Source organism: Elgaria multicarinata, chromosome 5 (assembly GCF_023053635.1).
Source record: "Elgaria multicarinata webbii isolate HBS135686 ecotype San Diego chromosome 5, rElgMul1.1.pri, whole genome shotgun sequence".
In the NCBI taxonomy this organism is placed as follows: domain Eukaryota; kingdom Metazoa; phylum Chordata; class Lepidosauria; order Squamata; family Anguidae; genus Elgaria; species Elgaria multicarinata.
The window spans coordinates 70,191,718-70,214,551 of NC_086175.1; the positions used below are offsets into that span (position 1 = coordinate 70,191,718).

Genomic DNA, 22,834 nt, shown 5'->3' on the forward strand with positions numbered 1-22,834 from the left:
GTGTACTGTTACTTGCAGTTGTGGTGGCATGCTAAAATTGAGTTTGGCACAAGTTAGCAGCAACCACAGGGTCCTCTCTATATCAGCACACACTGATGAACTGGAATTCAGCATGACTCAGCCTAATCCTAATCCAGCAGTGCTTCTATCTGGGGTTTTAGAATCACATATGTATCTAATGCAGACCTCATTTGGATCAGAGAGTACGCATGGGTGAATTTCCAGAAGCAGATGTTAATGGTCATCGCCAGAACTGGTTTGGGCAATGCACGTGACTGAAGTTGTATCTGGGTCAATTCTGCTGAATTCAGTAAACTACTAAGGACAACGTTAAAGTAAACATGGTCCCAAAACTTTGCAATAATGATACTATAGGTGAAGCTTGTTGGATAATAGGAACAACTCCGCATGCTTCCAGACACTAGGGGGTGGTAGATAATGTTCTGTAGTTTGATCAATTCTTTTTTCCTTCCTCTTCCTTCTTTTCCCCCTTGCCTCTGCAGCAAGCACCATGCAACTCTCTCTCTCTCTCTCTGAACGAAATAAGTACTCATGGCCAGATCGACACTTTTTGTCAAATCATTATGAATGTGGAATAAAAAGCAGGATATAACACTATGAAAGAGGTATATGGAATGTGGATTGTGCCCCAACAGTTATCAATGCACTTCAATACCGCTATAAAGCAGTAGTGTAGATCTAGCTATATCATATGCCTTCACTTACTTACACACCCAACTTTAGGGGGTGCTTGTAGTCCTTCTTTGATGACATGTATAATAACACCGATAAAGTAAGTTGAGTTACACTTCTTCCAAATTGGCTCTAGCCTGCATTTATTGCCTCCAATACCAAATGCTGTGTTGTCTCACTTTTCTGTATAAAGCAACTCTGCTCTAAGTCATACCAGACTTCTCAAAACTATGTTCCACAAAGTAGCAGAGAAACATTAATCATTTTTTGTTTCTACCCTGCACAATAATGGCTCTGATTAAAAGGAAATTCATCTTAAAACAACCCAAAAACAAGTTCCTCAAGAAATTTGAGAACCATTGGGATGATGAAAGTATTCAGAAGACAAAAGTGATCTTCAAGAGAAGCATTTCATTCTGAGTTACTATAAAACTGTAACCCAAGATGCACCTGAAGCAGAGGTGAAAAGTTCTTATTTAGGGCTGAGTTTGCTTCCTCTTTGTTGATGACATATTTATATGTGTTTGGACACTAACACCTATATCCTCATATCATGAAATGAATCTGTTGAAAATATTGTTTGACAATTTCCAGACAGCGCTTACAGAAGGGAGGAAAAAAAGAGACAGGCAGCAATAAATGGGATTAAATGGGCCAGAATTTTATTGAAGGAATATGGCATACATGCATCAGCTAAAACTGGTGTGGCGTGGATAGTTCTAATCCCTCCTAAAAATATGTTCAGGGAAACTGAGAAATGTAGCCAGCTGCAGTACTTTCCCTGGCACTGCCAAGCTCAATCCTGATCTATGCCCAATGAATTGTAACCCAGTCCATTTTCAGAAAGAGGCAGGTCTGAGGTTGGTCCTTCATATGAGCACCTTAAAACTCTACTGATCATAACATATCTTCACTATCAGACACAGCAGCCCCATTTTTGAGTCATGGGAAACCTTGTGAGTATTCCGCTATCTTCACCCCCCTTGAATTGTGGTGGACCTCCTGGATGCCTTCCCATTCTCAACGTAGTGGTACATTTTCCGCATCCCCATTGGTCTTTCTGTCAGAGGGAAGGTCAGTCTAACTTAGCTAGCTCCTTCTTTCCTTCCCTCTTTCTTTCTTTCCCTTCCTTCCTCTCTCCTTTTCTCCATTCCATCCTCTGTTCCTTCCTCACAAGCCTTCCCAGAAATGTTTTGCTACCTACTGCCATGTTCCTCAAATAAATGTCACAGCTTTCCTCAGTCAAGTGAATAAATATGAGGCTTCCTGAAGGCAATACACAGCTACCTAACCTTTAGGGGTGGCTGAAATGGCTATTTAACGAATTCATTCACCATGGTGGACCATTTTGATTATTTCAAGGGATACAGAGACTTTCATGGCAAGCAAAGCATACCTGAGCTCTTCAAAGCTCATTTGAGTCGGTGGCTGCTGTGATGTTTTGCTATTTTATGCCTGTTCCAGATGTAAGTATGTGTAACGTTTTTAAGAACGTTTATTGTTTAAAGATGTACTTACTGTGTTTATACTGGAACCAGGATGGTAAGTGTTAAATACTAGAGGGAGGGGGAGGGAGTGACCAGGATGTGAGGTCAGAGTGCTGTTTGGCTGGGTGTCGAAGGTCTGGATTGGTTGTTGGCAAGAGTTTGGGAGGAGTTAGATGAGTGGTTCTGTCTGTGAAGTGCTGTGTGTGAGAGAGTTTGGGTTTGGGTCTGTAAGAGATAGGAAGGATCTAGGATAGTGTAGGATCTTCATTTGTTGTTGTTTTGGGGGAGTAGATAGAGGAAGGAGTGATAGTGTGGCCTAGAGGGGAGAGTAGGCAGGGTTGAAACTGAAGCATTTTTGAAACTCTTTTGAAACCATTTAAAGAAACTGTACTGAATCCAATGTGAAAAGGTTGCAGTGAGTCCTCAAGGCGGCCAGGCCCCACTTGCTGGAGAGGGTGTTAACAGCCCCAGACAACCTGGAAGAACTCTGCTGGAAAGCTACTTGAGGATGCAATGGAGGCAGCCAAATAAACCTTCTTTGCTGCCTGCATTGCCACACAGTAGGCACGATCATGTACTCTAGAGCATGCTTGGTCATCTTTGTGTCATTTGTGCTCTAGCCGATGTACAGCCTGTTTCATTGAGCACAGCTCCCCAGCATATCAAGGAGCAGAGAGGGCACACAAGGTGCAATCAAGTCAATGGCCCTTCACATCTCAATCTTCTATAGGGCCTCAGCTGGATCACCAGCTTTCTCCACTGGAAAATGCCCAAAGAGCATTCATAGAGCCATTGAATTCCATCAGTCTTCTGGGGCAGACCATACAAATGGGTCCCTCACCCCTCCATGAGGGAAATAATGCCATTGGTTCAAATCTCACCATGAAACAGTGACCATGATGATGGGGTTTCTTGGAACTCCCACACACACACACACACATATTTTCAGGCTACCCATCTCACAACCTGGAGCAAAAACCGTATCAAGGATCTGCCCTGCTTCATGTGTTGGGCTGATGACAAACTGAGACAGCCCCATAGTTGTCATCAAAGCTATGAAGTTCCAAGCTGGAACTCCAGAGACAGCCTCAGCACGGAACTTGAAGTCACCCAGAACCACTGTCCTGGGTTCCTCCAACACCACACTCTCGATCAGGGAGGTTGCTGGGCAGTACACCAGCAGCATCCCCAATCTGTCCCAGGGGCCCAACACCAGGTGCAAGCCCTCAAGGCCTGCCCCAAGGTGGAGTGGTTTCCTGGTGATGGAGGTTCTATAAACCACTTCCTCACCCACCTAGTCCTCCAGCCTATGTTGGTGCTGCACCAAATACTCTGGTAGATGGAGCTGAGTCAGATCGATCCCACCTAGTTCACCCAACAAAGTCTCTATAATACCAGATCAGCTTTCCCATCCACATTTATTTGCAACATTTGTATACCAGTCCACATCTAAAACAGATTCTGGAGCACTGTACCTAAGAGGTAAAATAATAATTATATCATGAATGAGTACAGTCTTATTGCAGACCACCTGGTGTTAAATAGGAACATTGCAAGACAGGAGGGCTCAGTGGATGAACTACCAGGTACATGAGAGCTAGAGGAGTGGGGTAGAAGAGGAACACTAAATAAGCAGCTGTGGCCCCTTCTACTTTGATGTCCCAACCCTCTGCTCCTTCCATATTTCTTTCTGCCCCAAGTCACAGGAACAGAGGTGCCCCCTCCATGGGTCCCTGTGTCAGAGTTTCCAAAGCACAGCCTTGCCACACCAGAACTACCCACACACTCTCAACATCCACACACCATTCAAACATACCCTCAGAATTTAACTCATACACTCCACTCATCCAAACTATCGCAACCAGCCAGACTAACACAATCACAATTTGTAGCTTGTGATTATAACCAACCACTAGTCACATCTAAGACATCAGGCCTGACAACCAATGAAACAACATAGAGAACAACTAAATGCTTATTTCCTAGTCATTCAGGCTACATTACTTGAACCTACTTCCTACTTGAACTTACTGCTAAAGTGTCCTGCAGGTGCCAATAAATACTTTCACACCTGCCTATTCCTTTGGCTAAAACCCAACAGTTAATTCTTTCATGCCATAGGACACTGCTTAGTGCCCATTGATTAGACTTGGATTTGTTCAATGACCTTTACCAGTAGTGTTAGTCCTACTGACATTCAGACCGGATTCATTGTAATATATTTCTAAAACTATTCATTTAGATGAGAAAACATGTGATAACCAGTTCCATTATTTTTAACGTTACTGGAAGTTCTTTTCAAATTAAACCTAGTATCACTGACCTAGTTCTACATGTACTGGTGGCCTAGTTCACATTGTTATACAAGACAGCATTCCCAGTACCTTTGTGTGGTTACTGAAATGTGTGAATAAGAGTATGTGAATATACTAGGGTGATTGTTTCTTTGTCACGTGCATTGGCAGGTACCTGTAAAATCAGAACCTTCACTCTAACTGTGTCACCACAACATGCTACATTGGTGGGGATGGCATTATATGTTATGATACTGTCCTGGAATAGCTGTTCATACATTCCATCCACACTTTTTACATATTGCACAGCAGGTCTTGAGTTCAGGTCATTGCAAATGTCCTTCACAAATTAAACAAAATATCCCCTAAATGAAAAGATATTACAGTACTCAAGATGCATGTCTGCTGGCATCCCATGTAGTTGACCCAGTTCTATGCATGTGGACTCCAACTCCAGTCACATAGAATTCAGTAGGGCTTACCCATAACTAAGTGTGCATAGAATGAACAACTTAGATAAGACAATCACGTGACTAAGCCTTTAGCCTTCAAAGGTTGGTTTTAAAAAAACAACCACAAATAAGCTTTAAAAATTCATTTATTAAGGCAGCAGATATAAGGTTAGTAATAGTCTGTATCTACTTCAGTACTATGGTTTTATATAACAAATGCAGGTTACACCATTGCATTTACAACTGCTTTAAGATCCCCCTAGAACAAATAACCTATAAGGGAGGAATGTAATATTTGAAATGGTCCTCAGTCCAGCTATCTTCAAAATACAGTTAAGTAGTTTATAGGCGACCTATTAACATTATTACAGTACAGAAACTCAGAAACTACAACCTATAAAAATAGTTCCTCTTTTCCTATGTGTACACAAGGCAATTTACATTGTGCTCTTTAGAATGAAAATGTATCATAAATGTACCAAAAATATAGCAGCTCCTAAAAGGAAACAACAAAGGTTCAGCATCTTCTTTCAGCTTTCAGGCTGTTCCAAAATCTTTTTTTTTATTATTGTTATTTTTATGTTTTATTTTTGGTAATTTTACCATATCATTGCCTTATGTTAAGACTAACTAGCGCTGCAAGATAAAAAAAAAGGATCAGAATAAAGAAGTGCTGTTGCTTTAGTAAACCTTTTGAAAACCTTGTACAACTGGGGGAACATCTGAAATACAATCCAGATATTATTACATGTTTATGGGCCTGTGCTAAGGGTGTCGGCTTTTCTTTCCTTTTTTCCCCTTTCAGGGCTGTATTTAAAAGATGTGTGTTGGGGGGTGAGGAACCCCTGGCCCTTCAAAAGTTGATGGACTGCAACTCCCATCAGCCCCAGCCCAAAAGTGAGGAATGATGGGGGATTGTAGTCCAACAACATTTGGAGGGCCACACGTTGCCCAGCCCTGATCTGTGTGAAAAGGAAAAATTGAGCAAGAACAGCCTTCTCTCACAAGCTGATGTTTGAAATCTGAATTTCTGCTTGGTATGAAGCTTTTGTAGACAATGGAAATCTCTTGGAATGATGATGATTATGATGATGATGATGATGATGATGATGATGATGATGATGATGATGCATAATCTATGTACTGCATAGATTGGGGACAGGCAGAATTTTTGAATAATTTTAATGTATTGTCATTGGAGCAAAAGATAAACAGGCATATCGAACACACCCAACTGGTAGAACATGATTGCTGCTCTGTACATGGAATAAGTAATCTCTCACTCTTCAGTTACTCTGTATGGAGTGGCCAGCCAGCTACAGCAGTTTTCTCTGTGGCGTGTCTGTTGGCTCTGGTAAGTAAGGTTGTGTCAGCATCTTTTCTTTTCCTCTAGTGCTAGTAACTCTAATGCCATGTACCATGAGCCATTGCTAACAGACCGGCATTTAAGCAAGTTCGTGGAGGTGTTAGCTTCAAGAGAAAAATGCTTTGCACTGAGGGGTAAAACATGATAGAATGGGAAGGTACTTAATGGGGAGTATTCTCAACTTTTATTTCAGAAAGAAAAGTTCCCCCATGACATGGCTAGACAAATTGCAGAACTGGTTCCTTCTCTTTGCTGCATTTATCATGTTAAATAGGTTTTTAGAACTTATCTGGAAATACATGGAATCAATCTTAAATCACAGCTCCAAAACGCTTTTCTAGCACTGGTATTGCATACTTAGCAGTTTTATTTTCTGAGAACCAGGCTTTTGCATCAAGATGGCAATACTACATTCTCTTAATTAAGTGCCTGGATGAAAAATCATAACAAAGGACTTGCCCTGTGATTGTATAAGTTATTCCCTTGCAATGTTGGAAGTGCTTACCTTCCCAAAGTTAGTGATATTAACAACAATGGTACTGTTAGAGTGGGGGAAGAGTAAACCCAAATTTAAAATTGGTAATGATTTTTCCCGTCCTGAAAGGATGCAAGAACCATAAAGTGCTTTGAAATAGCAACTGAATCTAATAAGAAATAGAAAATTGATGGTCTGAACATCAGCTGCTTGTGGTTAAACTTGCATGAGTGTGTCACGTCCAGCAACATATGGAGCAATATTATATTCATAAGATGTTTCCAGCTAGAATACCAAGAGAAAATAAAAACACGTGATTAGTGGCATGACACTACCTATCTACCTGTCACATTTGCATTCCATTGTTCCTCCAAGAAGCTTTGGGTTTCATCCATAGAGGTTACCCCATTTTACCTTCACAAATATATGAGGCCAAGAGAGTAGCCCTATGTAGACATTACTCACCAGAACAGCCAACATAGATACAGCTGGCCTGTAGGGCCTCACATTTAGTCCACCCCCAAAGGTCATGTGGCTCACCCTAGCCCCTCACACATTGAGGAGAAAATGATTTACCAGGGTCTTTAATCATATGGGGAGTCTCCATGGATATAAAAGGCTCCCCACAGCAGACGTTCACCATAGTTATGTGAGGAGTCTGGAGAAGCTTCATACCTTGGATTCTGGGCTAAACCTATGGTCCCACAGCCCACTGTATCTGTTGTTTATTCCAGTGAGTAATGTCTGAATTGAATTAGAATGACACATCTATGGCCATCCAATGAGCATCATGGCTATGCAGGAATTTGAACCCCAGCATACCAAGTGAGCATCTAACAGTATGTCCATTATTTTATACTGGCTCTCTGTGGACATTGGAAATATAAAGGACAAGATAAGGAGAAAACAGTTTTTCCACACAAGTAACTAGACATTGGCTTGATTCAGATGACACTCTGGGCTTTGTGGTTAGCTTAACCATGTTCTGCTGTGGTTAATGCTAAACAGATGCGGAATGCTTGCAGACAATACTTTTAACCCTTTTGTGGTTAAGTTTTCCTTAATCACATGCTAACCGCAAAGTGGTTAGTGGAGCACCTGATTCCTCCAACTGATCCACCCTGTATCCCAGCAGCCCTAGCACTAGGAGCCCTGGCAGTTATGGCCGTCATTTTAGAGCAGGCACCAATGAAATCAGCCATTACATGCATGCATCGCCCTGTTTAGTGAGCGGTTCCTTTGCTTTCTGCATCGCCATGCTTGCTACACCTCTACAGTCATCACAGGGGTGTTGGAAGCCTTTTGGGATGGCTGCACTGGCTGCGTTATCAGGCAGCGCTGCCACATAATCAGAATCTGAGGAGTGTAATGGCGCTTCAACAAGGTAGGAGAAATGGATGCTTCGTATGGGAAAATTGCAAGCGGAGATGTAAAAAGCTCTGCTGTAAGCATGCTCTGCTAAGAAGAGCAAATATCATTCCAAAAAACTAATGCAAAACACGAAATGGCAGCAATCAGCAGTCCAGAGCAACCATGGAGCCCACTGGCTAGAGCAGCCCCGCCTAGTTAGGCAACTCTGTACTGGAAGCTCTATGCCTTAACCCCTTAAACCCTTAACCATGGTCCTTTAACCACAGACATGTGTCAGACAACACTTTTAGCCATGGTTAGTGCTGCTAACCATGTTGCACAACATGGTTAGTGAGCCTAACCACAATGTGGTTAACGGGGCAGATGGTTAGGGAAAACATGTGTTAGACGACACCGTTAACCACGGTTAAGCATTCCATTAACCATTTTGTGGTTAAGCCGCATGGTTTAGTGTGTCGTCTGAACGGGGTCAATGAGATAGACAGACAGAAGCAACAACCCCATCATTCCTTTCTAGTCCATATCTTCATGCTATAAACTTCGGAAGGCTTATTTAAAATGACTTCACAGGAAACACAGAACCAGCTCTTGGAACAATAATTCTGTAAACTTACATGTGGTAAAACTGAAATTATTAGTCATAGAACACTTGGTAGTTAAAATTGTCAGATTTGATTTTGAAGTTGTATGCCCCAGACTTGCGTTGGTGTCGGAAAACCAAAAGACCTGCTATTCCCAGTGCAAAAACAAATACGCCGATGACAATGAGGACTATATAACCTATTCCTAAGCCAGACTTTTTCTCTTCCTTTACATCATCTGAAATTAAAGACATGAAAAGATGACATTTGAGAGCCCATAAAACTGAAAGGGAAATAATGCAAAAGGCAACGGCAAACCACCCCTCTATAAGGCCTGCCAAGAAAACGTCAGCGAAAGCTGGCGTCCCTCCAAGAGTGAGTAATGATTCAGTGCTTGTGCGAGAGGTTCCTTTCCTTCCAGATCAGTTTTGGAAAGCGCAATCTGACTTTAACTGTGCAATCCTATACATGTTTACTTGGGGAAGTAAGTCTATGTCCTTTGCATTGAATGGGCCTTAATATGAAGCAAGCGTGCATAGGATTACAGCCTTAATGACACATTTGTTCATGTGAATTATATCATATTCTCACTAACATGGTCAATGACTCCCAAGCAGTAAAAAAAAACAGAATATGGGACATGCGTCTGTGTGTGTGTGTGTGTGTGAGAGAGAGAGAGAGAGAAAGTGTGAGAAAGCTTTGATGGGGCATTTATGTCCGTTGTTCCTATAAGGTCTAGCATATTATTGTACATTTTTCAGCTGTTTAAATTGTTTTAAATGTTGTACGTTTGAGATTTTATATTATGCTTTTATTATCTTGCATTGTAATGTGTATTTTTTTGTGAATGGCCAAGACAACTTCAGCTATTGGGCAGTATTGACATGAAATAAATAAATAAAGGTTTCAAGGAAGGTCATAGTCAAAATGGTTGTGTGCCCATTGTTTCCTTCCTGGTGTTTCAAGTGTTGCTTTATCATAATTTTAAATAATTCTATGGCAATTGCAGTGCAATTTTCACAGCATGAACTGTTGCCCATTACCTTCACCATCTCCACTTGCTGAAATGGGCAGTGGGTGGAAAGCGTTATCAGTTTCACCACTGCATTTTAACTTTAAAAACTAAATTAATGTGCATTCCACTGCTGATGTGATCCCTTCCCAAAAGAAACATCCCACATAAGAACATCAGAAGAGACATGCTAGATCAGACCAATATCCATCAACTCCAGCACTCTGTTCACACAGTGGCCAACCAGCTGCCGACCAGGAACCCACAAGCAGGACACGATGCAACAGCACCTTCCCACCCATTAATGTTTGCCTGCCTAGTGACCCGTTCTGTAGCCCTTATGGATTACTCACCATTGAATTTGCGCAGAGGTCCCCAGGATGCTCTCGGCATTGCAATAGTTTCTCCAGCTCTCTGAAAACGGAAACCACTGCAGGTCTACAAGAATAAAACAAACAAACACGGATTGTTTTGTAATCTATAAGAAATGTTTAGATGTATATGATATAAGATTGCAAATCCAATCCAACAGAATTATGTGTGCTATACATTCCCACAATAGGCCCAAATTGAGAGCAGAAGAAAATTGCTTTGGACTAAGGGGCCTTCAAAATAGGTATTGCACATCCAAATGATTCCCAGTGATGCTCTCTTTGTTCTGTCTCAGGACATGTACTGAAAGGATCAAACAACTGCTTCATTACATCTGAAGTGCACTGGTTTCATTTCCTGTACCTGTGCTTAAAATCAGTAGGCAGTTTTCTTCCAACATCAAACTGTGTTAATCATTTCCAATTCAAGATGATCGTTTCCATTTAGTTTTCATGCATGAAATTTAGACAAGATTCGATATCCTAGACAACAGGCTCATCTTTTGTACCCATTGGGGATCCATTAGTAATCCCAACTGGTGTGCACAACGCTCATCTGTGCTTACTTTTAGTACTACATGTCTCCTTTACCATATACCCAGGCTCCGTGTTTTCACCTAGATTTTCTGTGCACTAGCAATGATCAGATCACAACGGAAGCTGTAGCATTATTATTTTTTGCAGCAAAACAGAGATGGTAGCTGTAACCCCATACATAACAGTATGTCTCTTTTATGAATTGTTCCCTGTTGTTTTCCTGTTTACACACTATTTTGTATGAGAAAATTGGGGAAGACCCCTAAGTTAGTAGTCTATGGACAGTATCCAACACAGCCCTTGTATGGGCAGCCCAATCCCACTGGCCCCAGTGCACATGCAGCCCCTACCGGTGATGACTGTGATGGAGCACTTCTGGGGGGAAGCACCACAATGAGTGAAAATGCTCATTTCTGGAAAGGGCATGACATGCCCCTTCCCAAAACAAGCATTTCCGCTCATTGCAGCACTTCCCCCCAGAAGTGCTCCATCATGGCCACCAGTGGTACGGTCCTTGCACGTGCAGCCACGAGCAGGGTGAGCCCAGCATGCTGCCACCAGTATGCCTGTGCTGCCTATGCAAGGGCAGCTTTGTATTCTATCCTTTGATTTAAGTTGTGTCACTTGGGAATATACAGAAACTATATAAACCCTTTTTGGTGATTTCTTTTTTACTTTCTTTGTAGAAAATAGTGAAGGTTGACAGAGGGACTCCTTACCGTTCTGCAGGAGGTGCCATGACTTTCCACACAAACATGGATTTTACAGTGTAAATAAACCACTGTGTCATTGACAAATGAAAAGATTTTCAACTTAAATTGAGCTTTGCTGGACATCCCATTCGCAATCATGGTGGTGTGTGAGTTTGGAACTGGACAGCTGAAAAGAGAGAAATCCATCAAACAATTGGATAGGCATGGTATTTCTGTTTATGAACTTCCTGTAAAACTTGTAAGTACTGATATTGAGAGTAAAGCCAGTACACTTCCATTGGCAGCTATGAGATGGGTTATTGTATTGTGTGAACCCAGTTGTGCCAACAAACCATGGCTTGTTAATCATGAACAACCCACAGTTCACAACCCAACAACAAACTATGGGTTCTCTTTGTGGGTTGTTCATGGTTAACAATCCATAGTTCGTTAGTGCGGCTTAGTTAACACAACAACCCATGATTCAACTACCCATACTCAACCCATTCTTTGGCTTATTGTGTTGTGGGAATCCAGTCACTGTCCTCCCTTTCATACAGGTAACTTGCTCACCTGTCCTGTCACTACCACTGCCACCTCCTAACCAGTGATGGTTGTGACAGAGAGGCCAGTTACTAGTGTCCAATTCACTGATGTGTTTCAGATGTAAGTATATGGAAAAGAAAACTCAAAGTGAGTTCACAGTGCCATTAGCCTCTTGCCCTCATCCTTAGTCTCTTCAATCTGATTATTATGATAATGTATATTAAGTGCTTTGAATATTCCAAAGCACTACATCGTTGTTAATATTCAATATGTATTTAATTATGCAACATATTGAATACTCAGCCTTTATATAGAACTTTGGAGTTTTCCAACCACTTCGAATTTGGCTGAGTTTTTGCTCCTGCTTTTAAAACAATTATTTTAATGTATTTTTAAACTAGCTTTTATCATGTATGTCACCTTGAAAGCTTTGGCTATAAGTCAACTTATAAAACAAACAAACAAACAAACATTATCAGTAGTCTTTACAAGAACTCCTAAAGGTAGATCAGTAAGGGGCAGAAGCTGAGAGATAATGGCTTGTGTAATACCAACTAATAAAATGAAATGTTACCATTAAACATAGTGGTTGTGACCAAATATGAAGAAGGGTAGACATATTAGCAATATATCAAAGCAGAACTCCATTTTTAGATATATTCATTCCTGTAATTACTGTGTGCATGTGCAACTATCTCAACAAATCACTAAAATAAATGTAAAGAAAACACAGACTTGCCAACCTGAAATCATACTCTTCAGTACTGTATTTTAATTTGTTGGTAGCATTGTGTGGTACATAGGGATGTCATAGAAATTTGCAATGGAACCAAATGAGTTTGGATTTTTATGAATCTGACCCATGGATTCAACAGCGGACTGGCTTTTTCCCTGTCAGGCTGAGCCTGTGGATTTGTGGACCAGTATTTTATGTTTTGTTTTTTATTTTCTGGAATTTTAGGCAAATTTCATTGCAGAAAAATAGGCACACAGACAAAAAAAAACTGGCCAAAAATGTGTAGGTTAAAGTGTGATATCCACATTTGGTGGGAATTTCTGTATTTGTGCAATGACATATATGCAAATTACTGCAAATTCACATTGACGCAAATGCACACACTAAAAAATCTGATTCCATAGGTGGGCAGAGGATGGAATGAAAGGTGCCTGACAATTCACAAAACACAGACAGAATGGATTTTACACAGTACACACATCCCTAGTGGTACACTGTTTATGCATGACACCTTGTATCTGTTGTATGTACCATACCTGCCAAGTATAAAAGGAAATGATAGAGGATCCATTGAGTTATTAGTTGGAGTTGCCCAACATTGACTGACAACCACCTTGAGCTTTCTATCTCTCGTCTGAATTCCCACCTCAATCTTTATGTCATCACTAGCAGAGATACTGAAATTTTGAGGAATTGGAGAATTTCCAATGAACAACTGCATTCTTGTTAAGAAGTGTCCTGATCCTTGTAAATCCTCAAATACAGTATAAACCCTGGAAGAAAAGCAGCCATAGTTAAAATTCATGGAGTGATTTTTTTAACAAGCTGTGTTCCTTTGTTCCTTGTGTGCACAGTACAAAGTACTTTAAAAGGACACACATTAAACCTAAGTTATAGGTGCTCTTCACATATGATGAGAGGTTTGGGCATTTTGTAGTTAGGTATTTGTACCTGAGTAGAAAATCCAAATTGAGAATCATCTCCTTTTTCCTTTTGCTGGACTGTCCTCAGGACTCTATTTGGGGGCTTTTACTACAAATCTCTAACGCAGGGGTGGGCCACATCCAGGGGTTTGAGGGGCCCCACACTCAACCAGTGCAAACATCTTGTTTGCAAGGACAATCACCAGTGGGGGGTTTTAGCTACCGCCACAGAAAATTCACTGGGAGGAAGGGGGTGCAAACATGGCCGAGGGTTCCACATGGGGCCTACAGGCCACGTGTCGCCCTCCCTTAATTTAATGTATACTCAAAGTAACGTACATGGAAGCAATTGGTTCAAATCTAATTTATTAAGATTTCATTTACCCTTCTGGAGAGTAACCAGATGAAGTCAACAGATCATTCTGAAACACACAACTAATTGGACTGGCAATCCTGAAGTAGTGAATCACACCTGGGGAAGGCTTATTCCGGAGAATTGTTTTTACTATAGTATGTGTTGTATTCTGGAAAAAAATGCAAGAAAAAAGAATTTTTACTTAAGAGCATAAGAAGAACCCTGTTGAAACAGGCCAAGGATCAAGCTAGTCCAGCTTTCTGTTCACACAGTGGCGAACCAGCTGCCCATGGGAAGCCCACAAGCAGAACATGAGTGCAATAGCACCCTCCTGCCCATGTTCCCCAACAACTTAGCTTTTCCTTCTGTTTAAAGGACAACTAACAACACAATCCTGTACCTATCTACTTGGAAGTCAGTCTCACTAACTTCAGTGGAGCTTGGTCTCAGTTAAGTGGGTGAAGAATTGCTGTCTTGAAGCACATAGAAACATTCCTGCCACATCACAGACAACATAGAATGACCAGAGGCATCTTCCAGTCAAGGAAGGGCTAAAGGAACTAAACTTCTTCATCTTAAAAAAAAAAAGTGAAAATATGGGAGTCTGAAGCAGCTAGATAAATTGATGGAAGAAGAGGTATTAACTATAAGGAAATATACTCAGACTTCAATGGTGAATGTCCTTAACTCTTTATTGCTAAGGGCTAGAAAAGCCATACAAATACTATACCCTATGCCAGGGGTAGGCAACCTGGTGCTCTCCAGATGTTTTGGACTACAATTCCCATAATACCTGACCTGTGGACTGAGGCTGATGGCAAGTGTAGTTTGACACATCTAGAGTGTACCAAGTTGTCTACCCATGCCCTATACTATCACAAATTCTCCAAGGTTCACATGTGGGCATTATTGGGGACAGTATTGGCCATTGTTACTTAGTCAACAGATGATTTTTTAAAAAATGTTTTTATACACAGCTGTGTTGCAGCTTGACACCAAAAATAATGGAGAACTTTTCAAAGCATAGCACTTTTCAAAGCTTTCTTAGCATGTTGCTGCATTAATTTCAGTCAACAGACATGATAAAGAGAGTGCAACTCAGGAATGTTCAAATTACACTGTTCTAGTACACTCTTATACTTGTCTACTCAGAAGTAAATCCCAGTGAGTTCACTGAAACATAGGCTCAGGTAGGTGTGTATAGGACTGCAGCCTGAGTGAGGGCTGATTCACACAACCGTCAGCTAGGCAAGACATTCATTGAGTGCATATTTTAATGCAAGGTTACCCAATTCACACCTCCCAGAACCCAAATGCAATAAAACAAAAAGCCCTATATGGCTCGGGTCCAGCTCATCTGAAAGAACGTATTCTCCCTTATGAGCCTGCCGGTGCTTTGAATTCTTCTGAGGAAGCCCTTCTTTCAGTCCCACCACCATCAAAGGTGTGCCTGGTGGGAACACGTGAGAGGGCCTTCTTGGTGGCTGCTCCAATGCTCTGGAACTCTCTTCCCAAGGAAGCTAGACTGGCCCCCTCCTTGATGTGCTTTTGAAGGCAGGCAAAACCTTTTTTGTTCCAGCAGGCCTTTGCAAATAATCTGGGCTTCCGTCTGTGCTAAATTATCATGCATTTTAAATGTTTAAATGTTGTAATATTGGAATATATTTGATATATTTTTAACCTTTGTATATTTCTATTAATAGGTTTTAAAATAGACAGTATATGTTTTTAAATTTTGTAAGGCTGCCTTGAGGCCCAGTATTTGGTAAAATGCAGGATAATAATAATAATAATAATAATAATAATAATAATAATAATAATAATAATTCAGTTAGAAATCTGTACTTTTCCACATTTGCAATCCATTTCACAAAACAAAACAAAATGGAACTGAGCAGTTTTCCTTATGGGGTAATGGGTAAATAAAGTTTCATTCTGCTCTATTCTTTAGGTAACAGATGTTACCTAAAGAATGTTTCAGTAATGCTTGATCTTTACTTATCATATCTATTTGCCCACTATTTTCATTTGTAATAAAATCCCACTTCATTTTCTCTTCACATATCAAGATGACTTACACTTTGTACTTCGGTTCCACATTCGTTCCATCCAGCCTGAAGGATGACATGGCTGGAGTTACCGTTCCTTCCACGGCATTGAGGGCTTCCAAGGTACAAGGAGGATTCTGGGATAGATCCTTTCTGCAGAAAGGCTTTCTGGATGGCGATGACTATTTTTTCAAACTCGCAGAGCACTTGAACTGCCTCCTTGATGACAACACTCTGGGAGGAGACTTGAGGTGAACTAGGGATATTCACTATTAGTCCTGTAAACACTTTATTATCTGTAGTGTTGGTGGCTGTCAAAGGCAAAACTGTGCTGCTCTGGGCTTTTGTCTGGTTACCTCCAGCATTGTGGTTGGAAAGAAGGACTGCAGAAATAGAGAGGAATTATTTTAAAGGCTGCTTCACATTCTACTGAAGTAGAACACCTGCCCCCTAAAGCACCCTTCCTGCAGCCACCAGCCCCTCGCTCCCTTTCGTGCTAGTTGCTTCCCTCCACTGGTCTCTGCTGCTAGTTGTCACATATACATGTGGGTTACAGAGCAGTGAGCAGGATCACTAAACATACACAAATGTTATTGCAAAGCAGGAAAATGGAGCCGGAAATTACATAGATTTCAAGACAAAGCAGTAAAACTAAGGGGGGTAATCATGCAAATTTCCTAGCCGCAGGCATTCACTCCTGCACACTTGTGCGTGACCAAAAATTAAAATAAAATATGTGCCATTACATTCGGAACACTCTTTGGTGTCCTTTCTTCTTGATTATTAGGAGTACGTGGTGGAGGGCATTGTGGAGGGATGAGGGAATGGCGACATCACTAGTAAGATTGTGAGGAGTGGAAGGGTTTTTTGCTGCACTTGCCGAGTGGCTCTCTAGCTGTTCCTGACAATCCACAATGATGTTGTCCTGCCAGGTTTGGACATCACAAAATCCACCATGGGTATGAACAACCCAACAATAAGCCATGGGTTCTCAGGGCGGCTTGTTTGTGAAAAATGAGGCAATCTGCAGAAACCACACAAGGTTCAGACAACACGCCAACTCACCACAGTTAGTTGCTATGTTGTGTGTGAACCAGGTCAATTTCACAAGTAAGATTTTGCTATGATCTGATGTCACTGTGGGCAAACAAAGCTAATTCAATGAGGAAAATGCCTCCTGAATAGAAGAACACTTTTGATCCCTTTTAAAAAAAATCACCAAAATAGGGAAAGTTTTTAACACTGCTACAAATATTCACAAAACAGAAGAGCCCTGCTTTCAATTCGTTCTTAAAGATGTTCTTCTAAAATTGCAGTTTTTCTTCTTTAAGGGTGCAGTAATCTACACATCACAAAACTCATAGGTTTCAAAATAGCTCATAACCCATATAGAAGTGAATTCTCAAAAAAAAAGTGGGGGGAAGGGGGGAGCATACGAACTTTTATGAACTATGTACTTATAAATTATGAACTCTTTCGAAAATCTCTTATAGGGCATAACTGGGAAGAGAAGTCCTCTCCCAGTCAAGTTCCATGTGAATTTGTGTATTAAAATTATACAGTCTCAAAAGTCTAGGTTCTTCAGAGCACTACAATCACAATGTATTTCACCTAGATAAAAAACACACGCTCAGCCAAAATTTAAGGTCTGTTTTTATGAAATTATTTACCCCCTGTGAAACTGGGTCCCTATTTCAGCAATCTTTGCAGGGTCACCCTAGCGTGGAAAAAAACCTTTTTCCTTACTTGCAGTATTTTAAGACAGCAAGCCAACGCCTATGTGCAGAGACCAGCAAGATGCCTACCTATCTCTTGGCAAGTGTTTTGCCAAGAGAAGAAGAGGAATTGCAAGGTTTTTTTGTTTTTATTTTGATTTCAGGGAGCACTGCTCTTTCAGACACAACTTTGCACTCTACAAAGTGGCACCATTTGCTGTGAAAATTGATCCTAAATAAACTTTGGCTCAGCCTGTCTAAAACACACCCCAGTATTGTTCAGGAGTCCAAGGAATCTGGGGGTTGAATATTCTACTGTGTAGATACAGTGACATTCAACTATATAGAAATATGGAAAGTCTACAATTTATATGGAACTATTTGTGTAGTAACATAAAAGATTAAAGAACTGAAAGAGAGAGGGATGGTGCCTCCATCTGAAGTTTATTACATAGATTTCACTTTTAAGTTCTTTTAGGCTTGTAGTCCAAATGGGGAGTTATAGGACTGTTTCTCCCACCACTAAGTAACTTCTTTTAGTTGCTTTGCTGTGAAACCCAGGTATAACACCTCCTAGTTTTGTGATGGCTTGAAGATCATGGCCCAATTAGGGATAGGAGAGAAATTCATTCAGTTCATACATGATTCACACTTTTGGACCACTAACTGAACCGAAACTGAATTATCGTTCAAAATTCACACTTCTCCGAATTTTGCAATGGAGTTCTCCCATCAAAAAATACACATAAAATGCATATATAGCTGAAAATAGCATTAAAATGCATTATACTAAGAACATTGCTTGCAAAAAAGTGTATATTAGGCAAAAATGCATACAAAATGCTCATTAAGAGAAATTAGCACAAAAAATGCTTGATTTTTCCCGAAAAAAATCACATTTGGAATGAATTGAAACTGAAGAAATTATTAAAGTTCAAGATGCACCAAATATAAGGCTGAAAAATGATAAGATTCATCCATACCTAGGTCTAATCCATAATTTATAAAAATTAGGACGTCAAAATAAAGTTGATGCATAATCTGAGCCCTTATAAGACTAGGATGCAGATGAGTAGCCACCATGTCAACTTTCAACCTATCTGTGGGCAACCATTTTCCAAACAAGATCTCATGGATGACAGTTGTGTCAGCCTCAGAAAATGCTCTGAGGACTGTGCCAATGGGGAAAGGGTAGAGGTAGTGCTGGGGTTGAAATATAAGTCATAGCCAAGAAGAATCTGGAAGCTTGGCATCAGGTAGAGCACAACTGAAATATGGCCTGAAAAGGAGGACACAAGAATTTTGGTAGAGCTACAGCAAAACTAGGATGCCAGGAAAGCAATCTAGTGCAAGCACTCCTCTTCTGATCAGGCAAGGCTCTACTGCCCATCTCCTTGGAATTTAACCAATTTTAGCCTGTCTAGGAACAGCATTACTAGCAAATACAGTTGCTACAAGATCGCCATAGGATGCATTATAATTCTACCCAGCTTAACAACTTCCCAAATATAGGGTCAGAGCTGGAATGAAATGAAAGTATATATAGAAACATTGCCTTCACAGTTTCTCCCAGGTCTCTCAGCATTTACATTAATAAATCCTTCTTTGCAGTGGCATTCATATGATCCATATGTATTATAGCAAGATGCATTGGGAGAGCAATCAGTTTCTTCTCTCTGACATTCATCATAATCTGTTTTCCAAAAAAATAAAAACAAGAGATATCAGTATGTGATTATTATTTAGTTGCACTGGTCATTATAGTACTGATAGTTATAGTTAGCATTCTTGTGTGTTACTAAGAAGTTTCCCAACTTGTGGTTGTTATTATTTATTACATTTCTATACCAGTCCATAGCTGAAACTCTCTGAGCGGTTTATAAAGATTAAAACATTAAAAATCAATATAAAAAAATTAAAAACATAAACATGTAAAATAGACAGCATACAAAGACAACATACATTTAAAAACAACTTTGAGCTCTCAGCCAACCTAAAGATACATCTAGGATCAATTAAAAACTCAACATAAAATTGTATACTTCGGAGGACCTTGCTTAGCTAGTGGGTTGTCCTAGATGGGCTATAACCTATATTGGCCATGAATTTGTGTCACTCTCAACTTTCTCCAAATGACGCCAGGCCTATGCCCTAACCTCACTAGCTCCGGACTCTTGAAGAGGCAGGAGATATTAGGCATGTGCAACTTGGTGCCAAGCATGCACAATGTGTACAGTTTTTCTAGAGCCGTTACTCCATCTTATCTGGGATGAGGTGCCATTCACTCTAAGGGTACACACATTGTCTTAGAGGTAAGCCCCACTAAATTCAATCAGACTTACGATCAAACTACATGATCCTCCCTTTCTTACTCTGAAGTAAGCATGTGGGATCCATCATGTGCAAGTAGGGAAGTTTAAGCCTTGTTTCTCTAAATTTGGACACACACCCAACAGGCTCCATTGGTGCCAATGGAGTTTTCTTCTTTTCTTTTTTAGCCCCTAAAAGAAAGTGATCTAGAGGTTGCTCATTGTGACAGCAAAAGGCTAAGGACAATCCTGTTTTTGAAAGATAAATCGGTGAGAGAGCTCAGTAAAAACACTTTTCATAGCTTTCCATTCATCATATTTACAGATGACCTATTATTAGAATCCGACATCCAGCACTTATCATTTTGCAGGGTTTGAGCAATTACAGCAATAAAGGACAACTCACCACCTATGGAAAGACTGCTGTTATCAATTCTGAAATGTCTGCTGTGTTGAAAGGCATCAAGAAAAGACCTGGAAACGTTGCTTGCATCCAGGTTTGCTGGAGTCAGGAGACTGAAGCGTACCACTATGCTCCCATTAGTAATGCTCATGATCAACATTTTAATCATAGATGCATTCATTTTCTGAAGAATATTAAGGGGCAGAGATGTACAGACCTGTTATCAAAACAGAATGTATGTACTGTAATAAAGATGTATACTGAGAATGATTTGAACTGTACATTTTGTAGGCAGGGTGATTCACAGATAAATCAACACATTAAACACTGTGGATTGTTTCATATTTGGACCAAGATTTACCAAACATTCAGGAGATGGAGTGATCCTGCATCAGGAAAGTGTGCCAGGAACCCATAATTATTTCTGATCTAGCTTTCAAACTGGGTGAACTAGGATAGAACACCATTTTTTTAATGAATGAGAAAACCAAATCACAGACAGATTGGAATAGACCAATATTCTACAGTATGGGACTTCCCCCAGGCATAGACAACACTTAGATTTTCATCACTTGATAACTCTCAGCTGAATGAGTGAATTTCCTCTATTGAAAAATATTGTTACAGGGATGTAAGGTTACCCCACACACACACACACACAAAAGGAAAAGAAAAAGAAAAAAGATAGCCCTGTTTGTTACATCCATGCATTCACTGAATGTATGGAGAGCCAGAGGGTACCCACTGGCCTACTTCCTGACTTACGCACATTTAACAGAAGGTGAGAATGGGCTTCATGCACATACATCTGTACATGAATAGGAGCTATACCAGGAATGCAGAACTTATTTTAGTCCAAGAGCCAAATTCCATTTTGGAAAAGATTGGGGGGTGCATTCCAGTGCTGAGCGCAGGCGAATGAAAAAGGGGCAGGGCAAAAATACCCCAAAATACCAGCATCTTTCAACTTAAATTTTGTTTACTGCCTGTAACTAAGCCTTAGGGGAGCTATTTCAACCTTTTAGAATGGGTGTGTGTGTGCACAGAGTCTGGGAAGCCACCAAACGATCAATGGTTGGAGGAAAGGGACTGGGACCAGGAGAAGGAATGTGACCACCTGGGGAACCACTGTGTTGGGACAGCTCTGCACCCCTGATCCATATGCACAATCGGGAATCCTGGTCACACCAGAATTCCCAATCACACATACAGATCAAACACACATACGGTTGTACATGTATAGAACTTGTTCTCAACTTTCCTATCTCTCCTCTCTCATCTCACACTATTGCCCCGCTCGTGCTCTTCGCTCCTCTGATGCCATGTTTCTCGCCTGCCCAAGGGCCTCTACTTCCCTTGCTCGGCTTCGTCCATTCTCTTCTGCTGCCCCTTACGCCTGGAACGCTCTTCCAGAACATTTGAGAACTACAAGTTCAATCGCAGCTTTTAAAGCTCAACTAAAAACTTTTCTTTTTCCTAAAGCTTTTAAAACTTGATGTTGTGCGGACTTTACACTGTTAGTTTTACCCTACCCTGTGCCTGCTTACCCTACCCTGTGCCTGTTGGCATTCTCTTCCCCTCCTTATTGTTTTACTATGATTTTATTAGATTGTAAGCCTATGCGGCAGGGCCTTGCTATTTACTGTTTTACTCTGTACAGCACCATGTACATTGATGGTGCTATATAAATAAATAAATAAATAAATAAATAATAATAATAATAATAACTTCAGCTGAACATGTACAGACTGAAGCAAGGCCTGGGGATGCACAGAGGTGGACGGCAGGCACAATCCTCCTCTCCCTCAACATCTTCAGTAAACATGGATATGAAAGTGAGAACAGAGTTTGGCCCAGTTGTTTTATGACTGACATTTCCTTTCTCTGTTACATACTCTGTCACAGGACTATTATTTCCTTTTTGAAAAACATTGTTTCTCAACAGTTTATCAACCTAGATTCAAAATTACACTAGAAAGAAAATATATAATCATGTTCATTATTACGCTATATGGAGTTTGACCACTTTATTCATATTAACTTACCTCATTGAGAAACAACTGTGAAAAATTTCGGTACTCTTCACTACTTGAGTTGCTGAGCTCTGAACTATAATTCAGATTTAATATCCTGACTGTCCCATTAAACTTCTGGGCAGCTGCAAGATAGGGAAAAAATGGAAACATGATTAGTTCAGAAGAGTGGTAATCAGATTACGGTCTCTGGACCTCTAGGAAGCTTCAAGACAAGTTGAGGCAGCTCTCTTTCAAATCTCACATGGCAAAATTGAATGAAAAGAACTTTAAAGCAACTGAAGGAAAAGGAACAATGTTATTTTTAGAAACAGACAACTGTTTGCTATCTGGATCTTCTGCATTTGTGAATGAGAAGCAAGGTATATAAACCATGACTAGTTTCAGAATTTTCATTCCATTGGTAGGCAGGAAATGTGGAAACGTACTCACATT

General features: G+C 40.5%; 1 protein-coding gene across 1 annotated transcript in view; it reads right to left on the reverse strand.

Annotated features, from left to right (window-relative positions):
• Window positions 1-7,008: 7,008 nt before the first annotated feature.
• UMODL1 (uromodulin like 1) overlaps window positions 7,009-22,834 on the reverse strand; it is a 49,395-nt gene continuing 33,569 nt past the window's right edge. Inside the window, exons 17-26 of the mRNA XM_063127695.1 lie at window positions 22,412-22,524; window positions 20,370-20,583; window positions 19,210-19,347; window positions 15,970-16,322; window positions 13,921-14,060; window positions 13,150-13,386; window positions 11,359-11,518; window positions 10,085-10,169; window positions 8,753-8,957; window positions 7,009-7,052 (exon numbers count right to left, since the gene is read on the reverse strand). Coding sequence (XP_062983765.1) covers window positions 8,773-8,957; window positions 10,085-10,169; window positions 11,359-11,518; window positions 13,150-13,386; window positions 13,921-14,060; window positions 15,970-16,322; window positions 19,210-19,347; window positions 20,370-20,583; window positions 22,412-22,524 — 1,625 coding nt within the window. The 3' untranslated portion in view covers window positions 7,009-7,052; window positions 8,753-8,772. The remainder of the gene's footprint in view (window positions 7,053-8,752; window positions 8,958-10,084; window positions 10,170-11,358; window positions 11,519-13,149; window positions 13,387-13,920; window positions 14,061-15,969; window positions 16,323-19,209; window positions 19,348-20,369; window positions 20,584-22,411; window positions 22,525-22,834) is intronic.